This window comes from Achroia grisella, unplaced genomic scaffold (assembly GCF_030625045.1).
Source record: "Achroia grisella isolate CSIRO2021 unplaced genomic scaffold, CSIRO_AGI_Agris_v1 utg1241, whole genome shotgun sequence".
Lineage (NCBI taxonomy): Eukaryota > Metazoa > Arthropoda > Insecta > Lepidoptera > Pyralidae > Achroia > Achroia grisella.
The window spans coordinates 901,416-922,830 of NW_026712604.1; the positions used below are offsets into that span (position 1 = coordinate 901,416).

The 21,415-nt window shown below is 32.0% G+C and overlaps 3 protein-coding genes across 5 annotated transcripts; 1 reads left to right on the forward strand and 2 right to left on the reverse strand.

Moving 5' to 3' along the window:
- Positions 1 to 365: 365 nt before the first annotated feature.
- On the reverse strand, positions 366 to 6,019 carry LOC131854636 (DNA polymerase eta). Of its 3 annotated transcripts, none has more exons than XM_059205764.1 (8): positions 5,640 to 6,019; positions 4,797 to 4,931; positions 4,182 to 4,284; positions 3,412 to 3,628; positions 2,499 to 2,616; positions 2,145 to 2,285; positions 1,641 to 2,008; positions 366 to 1,545 (listed from the first exon to the last, which is right to left on the reverse strand). In XM_059205764.1, exons 1-8 carry the CDS (start codon positions 5,771 to 5,773, stop codon positions 398 to 400), a joined length of 2,364 nt encoding a protein of 787 aa, XP_059061747.1. In that variant the 5' UTR covers positions 5,774 to 6,019; the 3' UTR covers positions 366 to 397. The 3 variants fall into 3 exon arrangements, with proteins under 3 accessions (XP_059061747.1, XP_059061746.1, XP_059061749.1); XM_059205763.1 differs by having other exon boundaries at positions 366 to 1,563; XM_059205766.1 differs by having other exon boundaries at positions 366 to 1,563; positions 5,644 to 5,732.
- A 354-nt stretch (positions 6,020 to 6,373) lies between these two features.
- LOC131854646 (fidgetin-like protein 1) lies at positions 6,374 to 11,887 on the reverse strand. The gene is made up of 10 exons (XM_059205780.1): positions 11,716 to 11,887; positions 11,183 to 11,329; positions 10,382 to 10,900; positions 9,774 to 9,886; positions 9,073 to 9,228; positions 8,313 to 8,446; positions 7,737 to 7,851; positions 7,314 to 7,426; positions 6,925 to 7,116; positions 6,374 to 6,540 (listed from the first exon to the last, which is right to left on the reverse strand). Exons 1-10 carry the CDS (start codon positions 11,823 to 11,825, stop codon positions 6,421 to 6,423), a joined length of 1,719 nt encoding a protein of 572 aa, XP_059061763.1. The 5' UTR covers positions 11,826 to 11,887; the 3' UTR covers positions 6,374 to 6,420.
- A 5,862-nt stretch (positions 11,888 to 17,749) lies between these two features.
- Positions 17,750 to 21,369, forward strand: LOC131854643 (josephin-2). Its single transcript, XM_059205773.1, has 4 exons — positions 17,750 to 18,033; positions 18,371 to 18,543; positions 18,979 to 19,159; positions 19,726 to 21,369. Exons 1-4 carry the CDS (start codon positions 17,944 to 17,946, stop codon positions 20,020 to 20,022), a joined length of 741 nt encoding a protein of 246 aa, XP_059061756.1. The 5' UTR covers positions 17,750 to 17,943; the 3' UTR covers positions 20,023 to 21,369.
- Positions 21,370 to 21,415: the final 46 nt, after the last annotated feature.

Sequence of the window (21,415 nt, forward strand, 5' to 3'; positions counted from 1 at the left end):
TTATCTTTTTCTATCAAACTGTCAAATTGTGAATAGTTACGAATAGGTCGAGTTTACATATAAAAAAATATTAAAACAATGTAATTTACTGTGTTCATAGATTAATCAATGATACTTCACGTCCATCTTGTAATTCTCAATACGTAACTATTAAAAATTACAATATTTATTTATCAATGCTAACATATAACAGTCAAACCTGGCAAGTCTTATTGCGATGCCATTCGTATTTTTACTACTGAAGAGTTGCTTAACTATTTAATTATGTTTTTTACTTGAGACATAACATACTCGGATAGGATTAGGTCAAATGAAAAGGATTAAGATGAAGAGTGCAATAAAACAAAGTTTGAATTCATAATAATTATTAAAACTGTACATGATTGCATTTCAATGACTACCTAAAGAAGGAATCTATAGATTTATATAGCACCTTGGATTTCTTGAATGGCACCCCCATAGAAGAGGCCTTTTTTCTCTTTGAACTACTTCCATTCACATTACATGAAATTGACTTTTTATTTATTTCTCTACTCAATTTTTGTGCTTCATGGAAATCTAAATGTTCTCCAATTTTATCTACAGGTATCCTCTTGCCACATTCTGCACACATTTCAGTAGGAACAGTGTCGTCAATTTTTACTAGAAAGCTAGCTATAGATGTAACAGCTTCATTTTTGTTTTCTGCAACCACAGGCGATTTACATTTCGTATTGTGATTCATTGTAATATTTTTTTGTTTTGATTCATTGCGCATTTGTTGTCTTTCTTCATCTCTCAATTTAAGTGCCAAATGATAATCAGCATGTACATCAGATTTATCAATCGCTAAAGTTTTTCCACATTCTGAGCAGCAAAATGTGTCCGATAGTTCATGTATTATAGCTTTTTGGGGACCATTAGATTCGATTTCCTTATTTTTTTCTACTTCTTTATAAGATTGATTGCTACTTTCATCTATTATAGCAGAAGTATTTAACAGTTGTCTCATATTACTCACGCGACTAACATCTTCAAGATCATCGTCAAATAGTGCAATACTTTGATTAATTTCATTGTTGATTGTGGATGCTGAATAATTAGAGTCACTGCTATTTTCCCCATGGTTAACGACGTCGCAGGTAGGTGTAGCCGGTGGACCAGATTTCCCTTTCTCTTCCAATATCTTTACTTTTGGAACTTCAACACTTGTAGTTTGTTTGTCAATATTATTTAAAAATTTTGCAAAGAAAGATTCAGTAGCTGAACTGTTTTCTTTCTTTACTTTTGCAGACACATTTTCTGTACTCTTTGAAAGACTGTTTGTTTGAAAGAATTTATTTATAATATATTCTTTTCCATCCTTACTTTTGTCATCTATACATTCTTTCTTTATTTCATTTAAGCCTTCATTCTTATTTGTCTTATTAATATCTTTTGATGAACCAGCACCAAAGTAATCCACAATTTTTTTTACTTTCTTAGTCTCTAAATTATCTTCAAATTTACCTACACTAATCCCCAAGAATTTTATGGGACCTTTTAATTTTCTGTCACTTTCATTTCCTGAAATCATAACACAGTCTGAAATACTTTCAAAAATCTTAGTAATAAATGACCATATACAATATTTTCAAATACATAAAATACTTATTATATACCTTTCAATTTTATGCCTTCTAAACTGTCCATAACCAACTCTAGAGCTTTACTTGAAAACAATTCTCCGCACAGTTCGTCATCAGAAGCAAAATTATACGACCTTGAACTGCTAGTGTCTCTCCCATCGAGTAACTGTGTGGTGAAACTCACAACCATCTGTTTCGGTGTTCTATTATTTTCTAATGAGTCTTTTTCTAATCGATCATCTATTTCATCACCCAAGTCATCCAGCCATTTTTTCAAGCTGTGTAAATTATGTACTGTAGCTTTACCCCTCAATTGTTTGCAGCACCCAATACTCTTTGGATTAAATCTTGCTTGTACAGGCTCCATATCGATACCTCTCGCTATATTGTATAGCCATGATCTGAAACATATTCATAGAAACCTTCAGATGAATTCAATTAAATAACTTAATTGAATTCGTCTGGAGGTCTCTGAATCGTGGCTTGTATGACATTTATTGTACTCCAAAAATTCAGAATCATTACTATTGAACTTACCCATTTTTTTCATCAAATTTTTCTTGTAGCTTTTTTTCTGTATATGTTTGTAATTCAGCCATTGTTTTAATTTTCAATACTTCACAAACTGTATCCCCGAACTTGCCTCCTAAGTGTTTAACTTTTTTTAAAGATAATGTCCTGATAACATAGAAGGTAATATTTGTAATGTCATACATATCATTCTTATAATAACTAAATCCTGTGCTTAAACTTAAACAATGAAAATGCGCACAAAAGATGATTCAATCAGGCCACCCCGACTCCTGCGTATATAAGTGCGCAGGTGGGTGCCTTTCCATATTCATCAATGGGGCCCTAATGACTGACACAGCTATTTACAATATAAATTACCTGTACAGTATGTTTATAGAATGCTTCGGTAATACAGTTTGTTTGTCCGGTTTATTCATACCACAAACCAATTTTGCTAGTATTTTATTGTGTGCTATGCCTGCAGAACATTTGTAACCTGGAAGTATAATGTATATTAATAAAGTTTATACATTGATAAAATCGAATAGCTGTGGAATAATCAATAGGGTTTTTGGGTATGGTGAACCGAATTGCGATAAAGCGGGACAGCAATGAAAGATGTTGTGTTGAGTATTAAATCAAATCAGTTTTTTTTTGTGTAATTGGTATGGCAAACAAGCTGACAGTTCTGATGGTAAGTAGTAATCGTCGCCTATTGTATTGTATGTTCGACTCTTTCTGATCATTTATCCTCTTATTGGGGTCTTAGAGCGAGACTACTAAAGTAAGCAACCAAGATCCTCCTAGAAGCCTGGTATCTTCACAGGCTTTACAGAGCGTTCTCACCATTCTGAGAATTTGTGGCCATTGCTACGCATTTTAAGATTATGTGATCTTAAGGTATCTTGCTAACCTGCAAGATATATAATAGCGACATTTATATTGCTAGTGTGTAAATCAAGCTTACAGTTTGTGTTGTGTTGTGTGCACCCGCCTGCGCTTACGGTTTACACTAGCGGGTACCAGTGGACCGTGATGAGATGAGCATGAGGTCAGGAAAATTCTTGGTGAATTTATCACGATGGTTTCCAGGGGGAACCGCGTGGAGGTCGACCTGACATGGTACATTGCTAACGATGGGGCCGTTAGTTTACATTACTAAAAATCCCCTTTTCCCCCTAGCTTACACATGTTCAATGTCTTATAAACACACAGGTCTTAAAATACACAGGTTTTTCAGCATTTTTTATACTGAACTATGTAAGGGAACAGTAGGGAAACATTTTCTTACCCGTTTCTTTAAAAACAGCAGCCCGTATCTCACTAACAATGATTGAGCCCACCAATAACCTCTTTGCATGTTCATAGTCAAACTCCATGCACTCCCCGCCACAATTGTGAACATCCGTAATAAATTCATTCACATTATCATATCCGAGAGCATATGTGTTGGGCAGTATCTCTGAATTGACCATGTTAATGTTTAGAGTTTTTAGTCTTTCTTCTACCTACAATATTAAGGATTAGAAACAATCTTTATTTAAATAAAACTTACTATAAGGACTTGAATAGTCATATTTTTTATTCTAACAGGCATGCGAAATGCAGACTCCTCACATAAAGAATGAGCAAGAAACTTGCACTAATTAATAAAAAAGCATACACACAAGTTTAGTATGTTATCCACTTATTCATAATATTTAATGAATAAGTGGATAATGTATTATAAATAATCTATATATCTATCATAAACAGTTATTATAAAGAAATCTTGTCGCAAAGGAAGTCCTTCACTGTGTGATGAAGATATGAACTATTTCAAGTTTCTTTATAAAAACCAAGATAACCCTTTTGCAAATTTCAACTCATTTTCATTATTATTTTTTAGTTCAGGGTTTGACAGAATATTACATTAAGTGATGTTAGTTTTTCTGGTATAATTATTCGTTTATTACTAAGTAAACAACATACAAAGAAATTTTAAAAAATCACAACAAGTTGCAGGTATTAAGTTAATATAGTAAATAAGATACAATAAAGACTTCACAATTGAATCCTTACAGGTTTAGTTATATCCATATAGGCTTCATCTATGGATGCTCTTTCTAATAAGGGTGTGAACTTCTGTAGAACTTTGGCTACTTCTTTTCCAGCATCTCTATATCTGTAAAATTGAATTATATACTTATTCTAAAGCCTGTTAATTAATGTATACACAATGCCTGTTTCCTATGAAAAGGGAAATCAATGGGATTGAAGTAATACATTAATAGCAATGTAGAGAACAAACCAACAGATGGGGTCAGAACAATGAAGGCACTGAAATGGAAGTGGACAGGATATGCAAAAGACTGATATCCAAAAGATGGAAAAGGTAATGAGGGTGACAGAAAAGGGTGGGAGGATGAGGCAGTGGTTGTACCAACATGTAGAAGGAAAGCATTATACAGAGGAGCATGGAGTCAATCAGAGTAGGTCTATGTATATGTCTTAGAACAAGTTGATGAATCGAGGCAGTGAAATAAAAAGAGAAAATCAAAATTAATTTCTCTATCAGAATAAAGGCAATAAATATATAAATGACAAAGTATGTAATGTTATTGGTTCTGTTCATAAATATATGGCACTATGTACTGGCACACTTATTTATATACACAAAAAAGTAATAATGTATACTTAGTTATATCTGCCTTTCCTCGGAGACAGGGAACAGATGGCAGCTGTATTTCAGGGCATTTTTCTTTGGCTTCATCACCTCTCATATGTCTGGTGACACCCATAGCTCTCGCCACATAATTCACAGCTATTATTCTATATTGAAAAGAAACAAAAAGGTTTAATTTAATAATAATAAAAATGTATCAAAAGTAGGGTACAATTTTATACTACAATAAAATTAAAAGCTTAATATGAAAAAGGACTCTGGAGACAATTAATATTACTAATAATATTCTGTAAGTGTTTATACATAAATAATTATTATAAAAATGTAAGTTTACATAATACATGTTTCAGATGTCCTTAGGCTATGCTGACTATTTACCATCAGATAGGCCGTATGCTTTTTTTGCCACCTCTATGATATAAAAAAAATTGAAATCTAAGATTGTTAAAATTATAGATTCTTTAGGTCATAATTATGCAAAATTATATCAAGATTGTTAAAATTCTAAATTCATTAGATTAATCATCATTATGTCAACTTATAATTATACCTTAAATTAGGAGAAATAGAACTATTTAATAATAGTGGCCAATCAGCTTGTATATTTTAGGTTTTATCAATTAATTTGTTTCATAGCTGCCTCTTACGATGGGATGAAATGAGTAATAATACATACCTAGTCTTATCTTACTCTATTTCATTAGTATAAATACAAGTTTTGTTACCAGTGTTTTGTATATACACCAGTTCATTATTTATGAAAATGTCTACAAAATTACTTATTATTAATTAGTTTTCCTTTCTTTTAGTTGTAACAGGGAATGAGTCCAGTATTTCATGTTAATAATACATACCCACCACCCTTCCAGGGATTATATTGCACGACTGCCATAGGTTTTCCTTTCAATTCTGGATTAAGTTTCTCTTCAACTTGACAATAAAAACAGTCCATGTCGATCAGTGTGATCACTCTATTTTCTTGATCCATTTCAAAGTGTAATTACAAAATTTGGATATTCTAATAAATAATAATTTGTAGTATTTCTTTTTACTCAGGCACTATAATGCTAGAGTTCACTAAAGTCATAAACATATCAAAACAATCGAAAATAACTTAAATATAATATACTTTAAAAAGTTGTTAACTCGGATTGCATTTAGTTTCAATTTGTTTATATTGCATAGGTTTTATAAAAAATAATTATATGAAAAATTAATATAAATTTATAATTAATTAAAAATAGTAAACAGACTGATTTTCCTGGCATTTGAAAGTTTACTCTACATTTGAAGTTTTGAATTTGAAATCTGAGCAAGTAATCACTATACCCATATTTAATACTTTTCACGGCTCTGGATACAAGTTATTTTGATGCCATTCATGTTACCCTGCCGAAAAGCTATATTTCGCCCCACACAGATAAAAATGGTTAAATTGTTTAATATCAAAATATGAGTAGGTGCGTTTATAACTATTAGGAATATACTACACACATATATTAACTTAAATGTGGCATTAATCTTATAATTGTAATCGAATGTTTATATCATTCGAAGTAAAGAAAATAAAACACGAATAGTTGTTTTTTAACAAAAAGTTGTGTAATTAAAAAACATTCAGTATTTTATAATTTATTAGGACCCTTGGCCGTAGGTATTATTCCACTTTACATATTGCCCTAAATCATCCTGCGATACGCTTGGTCTCACTCTTTGAAGAGCGTTTAGAAAATCTTGCACACACACTGGACGGACCTAAAAACAAAACTATTCATTAATTATTATTTATTTAAAAAATTATAATATTTATAAAGTTAACATTTAAATCCTTATTTCTTGAGGAAACTTGTTTAATTTCGCAAATGCTAACATAGGGCTTCGAACTTTTATTCAGTTATCTAAAATTCACAAATTTTATATGATATAGAAATATATTGTACTCGCCAGCCCGCGTATAACACAAAGACATTCAAAGTCGGTTTACATTATAAAGTTTAGAGCTGACGAGTCGTGCCGATAAGGCCACCTATTTCTACATCCTGCCCTCTTTAAAAATGCGCGTTTAACTAGCGTCGTTGGGCCTAAATTTGGTGGAAAAAAATGGTGCATGTGTGTTATGTAGTGTTATCGACTACTCACACTCTCTCTATCTATGCTGACAATCTGCGACAGCGGCACCGATCGTATTGGCCCCATTGCAGCTTCGGAGCACAACGACTTCATGTCAGCTCCTGAGTAGCCATCCGTAAGACGTGCTATCTCGGACATATGTTGTGGCGTTAAGTCGTTGTTTTCATTTTTAAGTAAATTCCTTATAATTTGTTCGCGTGCCTGTTGGCAATAAAAAAAAATATTAGTTGTTTTATTTTAAAAATAGTTTTATCCGAGCTACAATTGCTGCTTTGTAATTTGAAACATGATATGTTTACCATAAGGTTCTTTTTTATATTCATTGTATTATATTTTATCGCCTACTAGTCTGTTATTAACTTTATATTTAATGTTTGAAATGAATTTTAATAGCTTACGTCGACATCAGGCAGGGGAATGTAAAGTCGTTTGACAAGACGGCGACGCGCCGCTTCGTCCAGTTCTTGGGGCCGGTTCGTGGCACCCACTATTAACAAGCGGTCTTCGTCTCCTATAATCAAATTGAATTAGGAATGTAAATAAATTATGCAAATTATATACATAGCATAACCATACACACATATATTTTTAAATTAAAAAAATGAATAAAATAATATAATCTGTTTTTTTTGCAATGCCAAATATGATCCTTTCAGTACAATACATTATGTCTGTAATTTCTCACCCTTTTACTTACAACGCAACGCTGTTTGGCAGCTGAAACAGCAGAAATAAGCGCGTACCTTTTCACGATCACCCTCGATATTTTTAATTAGTCAAACAAAGTAATAATGTAAAATTGTAGACAGTTTGTGCTTTACCAGTAGCTGCACCATCAAATTGCACCAGGAATTCTGTCTTGATCCTTCGCGTCGCTTCGTGTTCGGTATCACTGCGTTGTGTTAGTAACGAGTCTATTTCGTCTATAAATATTACCTGTAATATACATTACAGCCTTTACATTTATTGAAGTCAATTCTATAGATTATATCAGTCTAGAGACGAGAGGTAAAGACTAGACAGGTGGATACAATAGTTATATATTTATTACTAGTCTTGCATGATTCTGTTATCATAGTACTTCAAACATTTCTATATACAACTAGTTTAATCTCCCTATTCCCTAAACAGAGGTGAACTAAGGCCTAGGCACGTCAGGTACGTAAGGACTAGGTCCTGTAATATTTAAGGCCCGAAAAAAAGGGCTTCAATTTTTATTTTTAACAAAAAAATACATGATATTCATAATTGCTACTGAAACATATCCGAAGTATTAATCGTTGATTGATAATGTCCGGCCCGGAATTATAATATTGCCTAGTGCCCGCTCTAGATTTAGTCCGCCACTGTGTGCGGATGTAATGTAAACAAATACAAAAATTTTGTGGCGAACTAACCGCGGGTTGGTGACACCTGGCCACTGCAAACAGAGCGCGCACCATCTTTTCACCATCACCGATCCACTTAGAGGTGAGCGATGATGCTGATATACTGAAGAAAGTAGCATTGCATTGCGCCGCTACACATTTACCTGTATACCAAAAAGAATATTGCGACCCTGAGAATTTAGAATTAATTTAAAATTAAGAATAAGAATCTCAAATTTTTATATAGGAACCTAAGGAGCAGAAATCAATGAAATATATAAAAGTACTATCTGACCGGGCAAAGGTTTTGCCATATAAATTAACGTATAATATAAGGGTAAAAGTATTTTTTAAATACCAAATCATAAAAGAAATTACTGACAAATGTTTTTCCCTAGAATAAAATTGTTGGAGCGGATCACCCTTATCACTTAGAGGTATAAAAAATAGACACAAAATTTCAATCGGTCAAGCCGTTTTGGAGGAGTCTTAAACTTTAGATTAAAATTGTCACTGATATTGAATTTGAATGCTCTTATTTTTTTTTCATATTACTAAATGAACATAGAAATGTGTCAAATCAAGTAATTGTGTAATTGTTTTTAACATACAAAGGATTGGTGACATATTCTTACAAAGTCACTGAATAGAAAAGTCATCTTTAAGAACATACTTTTGGGTCATGGTTTTTTTTATACTGGCATGGTCTTCTGTGTGACAAGGCCATAATTCATTATCTTTTTCATTATCTTGTTTAACAAAAATATTTAAAAATAGAATGACAAATTACCAATTAATGTTTTCCCAGTACCAGGAGGACCAAACAACAGTATTCCCTTGGGCGGTCGGCGCAGTCCAGTGAATATATCCGGTCGTAATAACGGCCACACCACCGCTTCCTGGATCACTGACTTCGCCATCTGAAGACCAGCTATGTCTTCCCATCCTAAAAGAATTACAGTTTCAGTACCATGCAGTATGTTTTTTATAATTAAGGCTTTAAAAATATTTAAGGCCTTTAAATACAATATAAAATAAAACAAATTTTACGATATAGCTTCACTTAGCTTTATGTGATTTTGTATGGGAACATGCCATGTCGCAGATTTTCAGCGGCACCATTTAAAATACGCAAAAAAATAACAAACATATAAACAGAAATAAAGTTATACAAATTAAATTAAAATCGTGGAATAAATTAAAATACAAAAGACAGACCCCCTATATTATTTAATTATTAAAAGATTAGACAACATTAGAGAAATATATAATAAGATTTGCATTGACTAATCTGCTGAATGAATAAATGATGAATGCAGAATGTGATAATAATTAAATTATATACCCTCAACACAAAAGGCACAAAAGTTTACTAAACTTGTTGAGTTATACAAAGCAAATCCTATATAATTTTTATATAAGGTCTAAAACCTCTAAATGAAAATGAAAAGTTAGATGTTACAAATTAAATTTCAGTTTCATGTGAATTACCTATAGGAGTTCCTTTGTCAATAATTTCACTCTCAATCAATTCAATCATTTTGGGATCTATGTGCTTGAGTCTTTCATCTGTAAACTCTGGATCTTGTGTTTCTTGTTTATCCCTATAACATAAAGAATAAATAATTTATTTTCAATACAATCTAGACTTTAGGTTAACTTATTATTTGATCAACAATGAAATATCTTTAAATTATATATATAACAACAGAGTCTATGCCAATAATTTCAAAATCTCCCCAGTACTAAATCATGATTGTTAACTTAAAAGTGTTTGTTACTGATTTATAACTCTATTTAATAATGATGAATTGAAGTTCTTTACAATGAATTTAGAATAATAATTAGAAAATGACGAATCAGCCAAATTAAAAAAAACTAAATATCTCAATCATGCCAGCTTCTACACATGGACCATCAAATGAATGTATCATTTGATAATTGATTGATTTGATTTTTTTTCCATTAAATAAAGAACTATGATACCACAAACAGACACACACAGACATGCCTAACATACAACACTTTAATTTTTCTTCGAGGAATAAATATTAGCAGGTATAGCCTTCTAAATATTTAGTCAAAAATGAGAAACTTACTGTGCTCCAATCATTGGTGAGACAAACTTAGCTTGAGCTTTCCTGGAGGCTCCCAGGGTCCTCTTAGCAGCTGGATTTGAGGCCAGCAGCTGTTCCCTTGCTGTTTTGAATGTAATTTTAGCTACATTACTCTTATGAGCCCTGTATTCATCTTCATCCTTATTAATATCCTCAACTATAGGGTCTTTATTATTAGTAGATGATTGTGCTGTATTTTTAAGTATAGAACGGCCTCTACCAAATATGGGTTTATAAGTTTGTTTTTGTTTGTTATCATCAGAAACCCCAGTCATAATATTTCTATTCTCGTTATTGGAATCCATGGTTTTTATGAAAAGAGATTTTCCTCTATTCTCATTTGTTCCTTTTTTAATGTTATTCAATGGTTCCTTTTGACCTAAGTTACATGTACATGTATGCTTGGTGAATTGTGGTAAACCTGCAGGTTTTGAATAGCGACTGCAATGAGTACATGCTGGTAGACTTTGCTCAAATATAGACAGAGGATCTGGAATGTCACTGTAATAAGTACAAAGTAGCGTTAGGTACCCATAATAATTGTAGTGTAGTAAAAATAACTCATATTATAATATAAATTAAAAAACTTATGTGTGATTAAAATAAGTTCAACTGTAATTCAGTCTATTACTTCTATTTTATTGTAATTAAGTAAATGTACACATACTTTCAAAAAATTTAAAGTATTAAAATGAAGTTCAACTGAATAACTATTTCTTCGAAGTCTGTTTGAATAAATATTGTTTCTGTTTTATTGTAATTAATTAAATACACAGTACATACTCTAATGGATTAGTCCATGCCTTTACACTGTTTGTATTCTTTGTAAGAACACTGATGGAATTACATAGTATGTCCATTGCATCCTCATTCAATAATTCATGATTTGCTTTCCAAACATCTTCAAGCAAGCTTGATGTTTTCAATCCACTGTAAAAATAAGTTTTATATTTATATATACTACATAAATAAGAATTGGACCTCCAAACTTGAATAGGTATTCAAATGTGATTGAGTATAACAAAGTTGAGTTCTCATATTGTTATAACATAAAACAATTACAGTAAAAATAATTGGTTATGTTATTGATGATAATAAATTGATTAAAATTAATCCTTTAACTATCTCAATATAAATAATTATTATACAATTTGAAGGTACGGTTTTATTTACATTCAAACGATTCAAATTGTGGCAAAGTATAAACAAGAACTCTACTGTGGAGTCCTTAGGGTCTGGTGAGCATAGTATCTATAAAATCATAAAATCATGTATATCACAGCTTTAACAATGATAATAATTGGATTCAAACAAACCTTTGAAGACTAATTTGATATTGTTGTAAAGAAGATTTATTTAAAAGTGATAAATGGTTCTTATCTGTATTCTCAAGAATTAGGCCATTAAACTGATCTGTTTCAAACATTTTCACTAAATAGTTTTACATTAAAGTAATTTAATAAAGGATAGAAATTAAAAGTAACGTCTACTTTTTTTTTTTTTTTTTTCTCTTGTATGGCATTCACCCCGATTTTAGGGTATTTCGCCAAAAACAAAACGGGGAAACGTCATTAATTTATATCTAGCAACGAAAATTTTGTAGCATAGGGATAAGGATTAGGTTAGGAAATTATATAGGATACGATATTTACAAATAATATACATACAATACGGAACACATTATATTAAATTTTAATACTATTTAAATATATAAATTCAGCTAAAATTTTATAAATAATAGGATCATTGGAAAAAAAGAAGAGTTGTAATAGAGGTAGGGAAAGGGATACGGATGAATCTGAGATGTTTTAACAAGGAGGAGTGATCAAGATCCGGACATGAGAAAAAAATGTGATTTAGATCAGCCACTTCAGTACCGCAGCTACAACAGGAACTTTCTACGATACCAAGTTTATAAAGGTGAGACGGTGTGCACACGTGACCAAGACGCATACGAGTTAATATAGTTGTCGCGGTCTTCCCGAGCTTTATCCCACAAAACCAGGGCTTTATAGGAATGTCGGGTTGTACCTGATAGTAAAGGTTTCCTTTCGTTTTACTACTGTTCTGCCAATATTCCTTCCAAGATTTATTAAGATACAACTTTGGAAGACACGCTAGGTCATTGTAATAGTTTTTATAAGGAAACATATCTCCACAAAGCACAGCTTCCTTCGCAATTTGGTCTGCCCTATTATTTCCTGGAATACCAGAATGTCCCGGTAGCCAAGCAAAAGAAACGGAATATTCTTTTAATGTACACAGTTGAAGTTTTTCTCGTATATCGTAAATAATAGAATGAAGTGATTTCGATTTTAAAGGATATTTGTCTAACGCTTGTAGTGAAGACATTGAGTCAGTAAAAATGATTGCTTTTTGTAATTTCATTATATGTACATATTCTATTGCTTTTAAAATACCCATACATTCCCCAGTAAACACTGATGACTCTGGTGGAAGTTTAATTTTTTGAACAATATTATACTGCACGTGAAATACACCAACACCTACACAACTACAATTATTTGATTTTGAGGCGTCTGTGAAAATGCAATGCCATCCATTCCATTGTGTGTCTATTATAAATTTGAATTTAGCTGCCTGTTCCGTATCATTTTTGTAAATTCCTATGTCATAATAAATGTTAGGGCATAAATTCAGAGATTCATATGAGTATTTATAGACTGGAGAACAAGAGGAAGTAAACATTGGTGCAGATATTCCTTTATATTTTTCAAAGCTTTTTATTAAACATGGAGGTTTTTTGTGTATCCAATAAGAAGATGAGGTAACATACTGATGTATTTGTGGAAGTTTTAAGATAAGTGGATGGTTAGACAACTGTAAGCAGCGAACATGAAAACGATCAGCTAGATATTGTCTTCTTAAATCTAGAGGTGGATCTACAATTTCAACCTGTAAAGCATTGATTGGGCTTGATTTCATTGCTCCGGATATAATTCTCAAAGCTTTGGATTGTATTAGGTCCAGTTTCTTAAAGGCAAAAGAACTTCCCGGCGCTAACAAAAAAGTTCCATAATCAAGGACGCTCCTTATAAGGCCATTATACGCTAGTTTTAAAGAATACGGATGTGCTCCCCACCATACACCTGCTAGACATCTAAGAATATTTAGATTTCGTTCGCATTTAGCAGAAATATAATTACAGTGGGATAAACCAGTTAATTTATTATCTAAGACGATGCCTAAAAATTTAATCTCTGTTTTAACCGGGATGTAACAACTATCATAGAAAACCTTCACTTGCGGTGGTGATCGCATTCTTGTAAATAGTACTACACTACTTTTCGATACAGAAAGTTCGAGACCATTTGCGTCTAACCATAATTTCAACAAGTCAAGATTATCAGACAATTTTTGACAGGCAGATTGAATTGAATGATCTATTAAATAAATTAATAGGTCATCCGCGTATTGCAATACTTTAACGGATTTGCTAAGAGATGTTTCAAGGTCATATGTATATATATTAAATAAAATTGGACTAAGTACTGATCCCTGAGGCAGACCTTTCCATACTGATCTGGATAGTTTGTTATCATCACCTAAATCCAATTTTATTATTCTCTCTGACAAAATATTAATAATAAAATTAGCAAGCATAAATGGAATATTCAAGGCTATCAATGTAGTTCTAAGAATTGTAATTAGTACTTTGTCATAGGCATAACTAATATCCAAGAAAGCTGATAAAATTGACACATTTTGCGAAAATGCTATGTGAATATCTGAGGTTAAAATACTAACATTATCTAACGTACCTCTACCCTTCCTAAATCCAAACTGGTTTGGTGAAAGTAAGTTATTACTTTCTACAAACCACTCCAGACGATTTTTCACCAAGTGTTCAGCCAATTTCAGTAATACCGATGAAAGTGCTATAGGGCGATAAGAAGAGGGCTCCGAAGGTGGTTTATTAGGTTTCAGAAAAGGTATAATAATTTGTGATTTCCATGACGGAGGTATCTTACCGGATATCATTACTGAATTAATTAAATCTAAAAAGTAATCTAGTGTTGTATCATTAGAATTTTTAAAAAATGAGTACGGTATACCGTCCTCTCCCGGTGCAGAATCTTTAATATGTGATAATACCCCTTTAAATTCAATAAGACTAAAAGGGGAATCGAGTTTCGATAATTGGGTTGGTGGAGAAAGCTGATTATGATATTCTGGAACGTAACTAGGTGCAAGGCGGTCTAAAAATTCGTCTGCTAATTTTGAATCCATTATGGAAAGCGATGTGTGTCCGGTATATACAGATCTAAATCTTTTAATATTATTCCAAACGACAGAGAGGTTAACTTCGGGACAGATTGAGGAACAAAACTTTCTCCAACCTTCCAACTTCTTCTTTTTTAGTAGTTTCCGGGTGGAACGAGATATTTCACAATAAATTTCATAGTTTTCTGATGTCATATACTTGTTATAATTCTTTTCAGCTTCTTTACGCTGTTTAATGACGTCTGTACATTCTTTATCCCACCAAGGAGGGGATGGAATTTTTCCTGAAGCACTATTTTTTATAGGAAATAGCATATCAGCAACTTCCTTCATAACCATTACTAAACTATTCGAACATTGGTGCTCATTTCCGTGAGAAACAGAAGGTAGTTTTGAAATCCTATTGCCTACATATTGTTTAAACGTCACCCAATCTGCATTCATTAAGTTATATTTAAGACGAGGACCGGTTTTCCGATTTGGAGGAATGGAATGAGGTAAAGATAAAATAAGGGGAAAGTGATCACTTCCGAATGATGAGTAGTGAGGAGACCACGAAAACGAAGAAGCTAAATCAGAAGAACACAGAGAAATATCAGGGACGCTAACACCTTCATTTGGGCCAGTTCTACGTGTTGGTACACCCGAGTTAACTATACATAAGTTATGACTGTCGATTATACTTATAATTTTCTCACCGTAATAATTAGAGGTGGTACTGCCCCACGATTGATGTTGGGCATTAAAATCACCCATAATAAGAAAAGGTTTAGGTAAAATAGATATAATTTTTTCTAATTCTGAATATAATTGAGAAGAGGGGGTAGGAATATATAAACTAACAAAACAAATACTATTTACTATTAATGCAATAGCATTAATTCCATTAAATGAAGGAAGGGAAAATAATAAATATGAAAGGGAGTTTTTGACCAATATGGCAACACCGCCATATCCGTCAGCTCTATCATCACGAAAACATGAGTAACCTGGAATCTTAAATGAATATCCAGGTTTTAACCATGTCTCTTGAAGAGCTATAATGAAAGGGGAGAAATTGTTTATCAAATAAAATAGATCAGATTTCTTATTTGTTATGCTACGACAGTTCCACTGAATAATGTGGGCTTTGTTGTCCATTGTGAGTTGATAAAATTTGAGATATAACATTCAGGTTGGCAGCGTTGGACGGTGAAAAATTGGTTTGTGTCATATTAGATTGCGTCAAGAATTTAATTAACATAAATATAATATCAGCAACAGATTGATTATTAGTATTATTATTATTACTTAGTGCACAGCCATTTGAGGGCGCAGGAATGTTATATTCATTAATTAAGGCCTCATGAACAGAACGATCATATCCTCGTTGTGGTTTCTGTGGAGAACGTGGTTTAAGTGTAACAGTTTTTTTATAAGAAGATTGAATATGGCCTGATTTGTCTTTTTGTGGAGAAGATTGGATATGTGGTTTAATAGATGAAGGTGGTGGCGATGTTAATACATCTGAGTATAATTTACTGGTTGGAGGATGAAATTTCATAGCTTCAGCATATGAAACACAGCTGTGAGCCATGGTTTCTTTAATAGCTTTTTGGCGTGAATATTCAGGACACTTCTTACTAATAGCGAAATGAGAACCATTACATAGAATACAGCATATTCTGTCTTCATCTGCTTCACATTTATCACCAGTATGACTTTGTTTGCACTTATAACACCTTGGATTTGAACGACACTGCATCTTAACATGTCCAAATCTACAACAATTGTAGCACTGTATGGTTGGATAAATGTATAGATCTACAGTTAATGATGTATAAAACATAAATACTCTTTTTGGCAAAATTTGCCCATCAAATGTTATAACAACTGTTTCAGTGTTAATAAAGTTCGTTTCTCCCTCATTTATAGTCTTTTTTTTTATTCTACGTATTTTTAAAATTTTTCCACAACCTATAGGTACTGAAATATTGCTAATTACTTCATCATCTGTCCAGTCTTTAGGAATACCTCTTACAATACCCATGCGGGTCACATTAAAAGAAGGAATAAATGCATTATAATTATAGGCAATTAAACTACTGTGGTTTAAAAAAGAGTTAGCATCTAAAAAGTTTGAAAAAGCAAGAGCCAATCTGTTTCTTCCTATTCTTTTGAGGCTGCCATTCACAACATTATAAATCTTATTTGTATGTAACAACCGACCAAATGCGATGGGGTGTAATTTTTACATTATCTGTAGGATTTGTTTCATTTTTTTTAACATGAACTACAAAAGGTGCTACATCTTCAGTATTGTATAAAGTCCTATTTACAGAAGTGGGTGAAGGAGTGGCTTTTTTGGATATATTATTATTTTCAACTACTGGTATTACATCTGAATTTTGATTGTCAATTACAGGTATTATTCCTAAATTATTTTTTTCCTCTTCGACACATTGACAGTCACTGTCTTTTAATTTTGTCTCGGTACCTTTTTGATGTCTCCTACGCTTTTTATTGCAGTGTTTGCAAATGCGGCGTTCGCCCCTTACTCGCTTACGTTTTGTGGTTGTAATATTAGACCCATCAGTATCCATACTAGATTCACATAAAATATCAAAAGAATTGTTAAATGGAATACTTATATTTGCAGACACCTGGGGGACTGTTCCCCCAGGGTCTATAGGCGGGTCCATTCTCAATAGATATTATATATTAAAGTTACTTACCAATATTTGCAGCAACTGCTACTACTATTAATAAATATATAATTAAACAATTAATCTAGTCTACAATATATAAATAAAACTAATCCTTATATATAGTAAAATTAAACTAAACAAAAAGAAATCCAAAAAACACTCCCGGCGTTTCGAACGTTTCCCGCGCTTTCCAACGTCTACTTTTAACAATAATGATTTTTTTATATTTTTCTTTGAATTCAAAGTTTTGTCAAAAAGAAAGCACAGAGTATATTTAAATAACAATACAGATTTGTTGCTGAGATGGGACATGACATTGACATTTTAGCAGAGTCCAAAGATTTTATTTTCTATAGACTGTGCTAAGCCATTTAAAAAACAAACCCATGTCGCTGCTGTCAAGTCCGTCAATTGTCAATTTAATATATCAAATTACCAAGTATCTATACATATAAAATTTTACATAAATCTAAACTGAAATTCTTTTTAAATACTTGCAGTCTATATCTTTAATTTTAAAAGTATACGGTAAAATTCAAGTGTTAAGTAGTGTTGAAAATCAAAACTTTGAACATTATCTTATTTGTTATAAGACAAAATAATGATGAAGATATGAACGAAATGAATTCCAAACCATCAATATATCATGAAAAACAAGTCAAAGAGCTATGCGCATTGCATGCACTTAACAATTTATTCCAGGTGGGTTCTGTTTTCCTTATCGTTTCGTCCAACATTTCAATTTCAATCCGAAATATAATTACCCTTTTGTGGAAATTTACATTGATAAATATTAAATTGATACCAAAAATACACTCAGAAGTGGTAATCTTTTAATAGATTTTGCAACCGAAATCGCAGAATACTTGCATTACTGTCCTGTCCAACAATTTTTAATACTAAAAACTATTGTCCTACAATGTTTTATATCTATATATATAGTAAATAGTCATAATAAATTAAGGTATGAGAGTGGTGCTTAGTAATTAATTGTGATTATTACAGCTTAATAATTACTTGAAACAAACTTGCTTTTCAGACACGAGGAACATTCTCAAAATCAGAATTGGACACAATATGTAGTCGTTTATCGCCAAATGTTTGGTTCAATCCACACCGTTCCATGCTAGGATTAGGCAACTACGACATCAATGTTATTATGGCTGCATTACAGAAGAAAGGCTGTGAAGCTGTATGGTTTGATAAAAGAAAGTGAGTTAATCCTGCTTATTGACAGTCTGTTTATCTTTAAGCAATAATCCAATGTGATGTGTTGTCTTATTTCACTTAAATGTTAATTTTCTAGTGATGAGACGGGTCCAATGAACCAGCTTTTAAAAGCCATCTGGGAATCATTCTGCTAATCCTTGAATAACATGTCTCTTAAATCGAGATAACTGGGCACAAATGACAATTGTACATATTTTTTGTAATAGTTACAGTATTATAATTGTGAGGGAAATTATCTCAGAACTTCTCACTTTGACAAAGTAAATAGTGGTATTTATACATTCTCCTTTCAAATATTCAAACATGCATCATCTGCCATACCACTGATCATTGACTGCAAATTTTATTCTAATTGTAATAGCCAACTGATTGATTGATTTATTTATTTATTATTATTATTTAATTTTATTCCTACAGAGACCCAGGATGCCTGGACCTATCCAACATTTGTGGTTTCATCCTGAATGTGCCATCAGATTACAAGTTGGGATTTGTGATGTTGCCATTACGGCGGCGACACTGGATCACCATCCGCCAAATACAAGGAAATTTCTACAACCTTGACTCAAAATTGGATGCGCCACAACTAATAGGAAGGGTAATCATCATTATTAACACTATTCAAGCTTTAATTAGAACTTCTAACAACAGTGGCCTTACTAAAAAATATCCTAATTGGGATGCTCAGTATGATAGTTATTACCTCACTCTGCTCACACTTTGGGCGACATAGCAATTTCTATTTTTAGAAATAGTCTTTTGACTGGAAACGTTTGAAGTTACTGTTGATGTACTGTCTGTTATTAATAATATTAATTTAAAATAATTATTTAGCAACATACTATTAATTAATTACCCACAGATAATTAATGAAATTAGGTACATAATTAACAACAATTAATTAATTAATTGTTGTTAATGATGAAGTAGATTATCGATAATACTAATAAGATTGTCAATGATAGTTGTTATTGTGTGAAAGAAAGATTATGTAAATTCACTGTTAATTTATTGTATAACAGGAATCTTATTGTACGACCAATGATAGAATTTTAAGCATTTTAATAATATATATTATGCATGTAATTGTTTAATTATGACATTATAATTTTATCAATTGGAATAGATGTTGCCAGCTTCAGTGTGCTTTCTTATCTGTTACAGAGCACTGATCTAATAGCATACTTGAAAGAACAATTGGACAGTAAAGAGAAGGAACTCTTCATTGTTGTTAGCAAGGAGGTAGAAGAGAAGCAGTTATGGATGCATCAGTATGCATTGCAGAATAACATCCAGCATCCACCAAATTCAATTACGGATCAACTACATTTGAATCACTGCGACAGTCCTGTGGATAGTTTATCCTCTTTATCAGGATATGACTACCGCAATAGAGATGCAGAGTGCCTCAAATTGACTGAAGTCCGAAACTGTGTAGTCACTAGAGAGAACAGTCTGTAAAGTGTGGTTTTTATACTCTATAAATTTCCAGACTATTTGTGATCGCATAGCAATTTCAATGTGTTCACAATATTCATTGTATGTGTGTTGTGTGATGGAAGTGTTTTTATAAAGTCTCAATTTATGAATTAGGTGTTGGTCTACAGTTCATATAAAACTGACAGGATGACCTGTTTCTATCATATATGGTCATATGAGTACTTAATATATATCTTTTAGATAATGTTTTATTTTTAATGCAGCTCTATTTTGTTGTACACATATTTTAATTAAATTATTCAAATACTGTTGATTATTTCAAGTTTTTTACGTTTATTATTTTTGTTTATGTTTAAAGTAAGTTTTACGGCCTATTGTTGTTATGTTTAGAGAATAGTTAAATCCTAAACTTCTATACAATGATCTGCATAATCTGTGAATGTTTCTACTAGTTACTACTATAAACGCCAGTATTTCACGAAGGTAATAAATGATAACTTTATTAATAGATAAGAATTTTCATAATAGGGTCATACATAAACGGCCCCATAGACTAGATAGTACAAGTTAACATATATATGGGATTATAAATAAAATAGTATTAGTTTTGGCACTTTTGGTCAACTACTGGAAAAATTCCCTATGTATATCAGTGACGTTCCAAGGGCACGGTAGTTGTCTAAAAGACCATGTTTGCATTTCTCGACTGTTCTCATAAAGTATTGTATGCAATAAATATGTATAATGCCAAATGTTAAACCAAACAGTTCAATTTACAGTAAGCCCTTCCCTACCATAGAGTTAACTGTGTAGCACATATTATGTAGAAGTACTTTGTTAGTTTGTTTTGTTGGCGCACAATGTTTTTAGATGTTTATTTCTCTATACTATTTGTGGTTATCACATTTTTCTTATTGCAATATAATGTTAAAATTTTATATTTTCATCACAACATTGTCATTCCATTGATTAAACACTGTGATGATGATGCCATCACAATTATGATATCATTTGACTTTTTCGAATGGTATTCTATTTATTTTCTGTAATACTGTATATATGAACTATTTTTTCAAAAAATACAAAGTGTGATGAAGAAGAATTTATGTAGTTTCTCTTTCTTTCTTTCTACCCCTAATTCGTCGATATGATAGAAGTTACTGATTGCGATATAATGTGTAGTGATGCGGTTGGTGTATCGAGTGTTGAGTACTTGCTACTTCGGCTTACAATAAACGTAACTACTGAAAAAAAAAATGAAAAAAACATCCTTCACAGACTAGCCTTCCCTATTTTAAGCTAGTATAAAAAAGAATCATCTGGAATCATCAATAATCTGAGGTATAGTTACAATAAAGCGCCCACGTTATATACCTGCCTCTTTCACTTTCTGAGGCTTTGCTGAAGCTTGCTT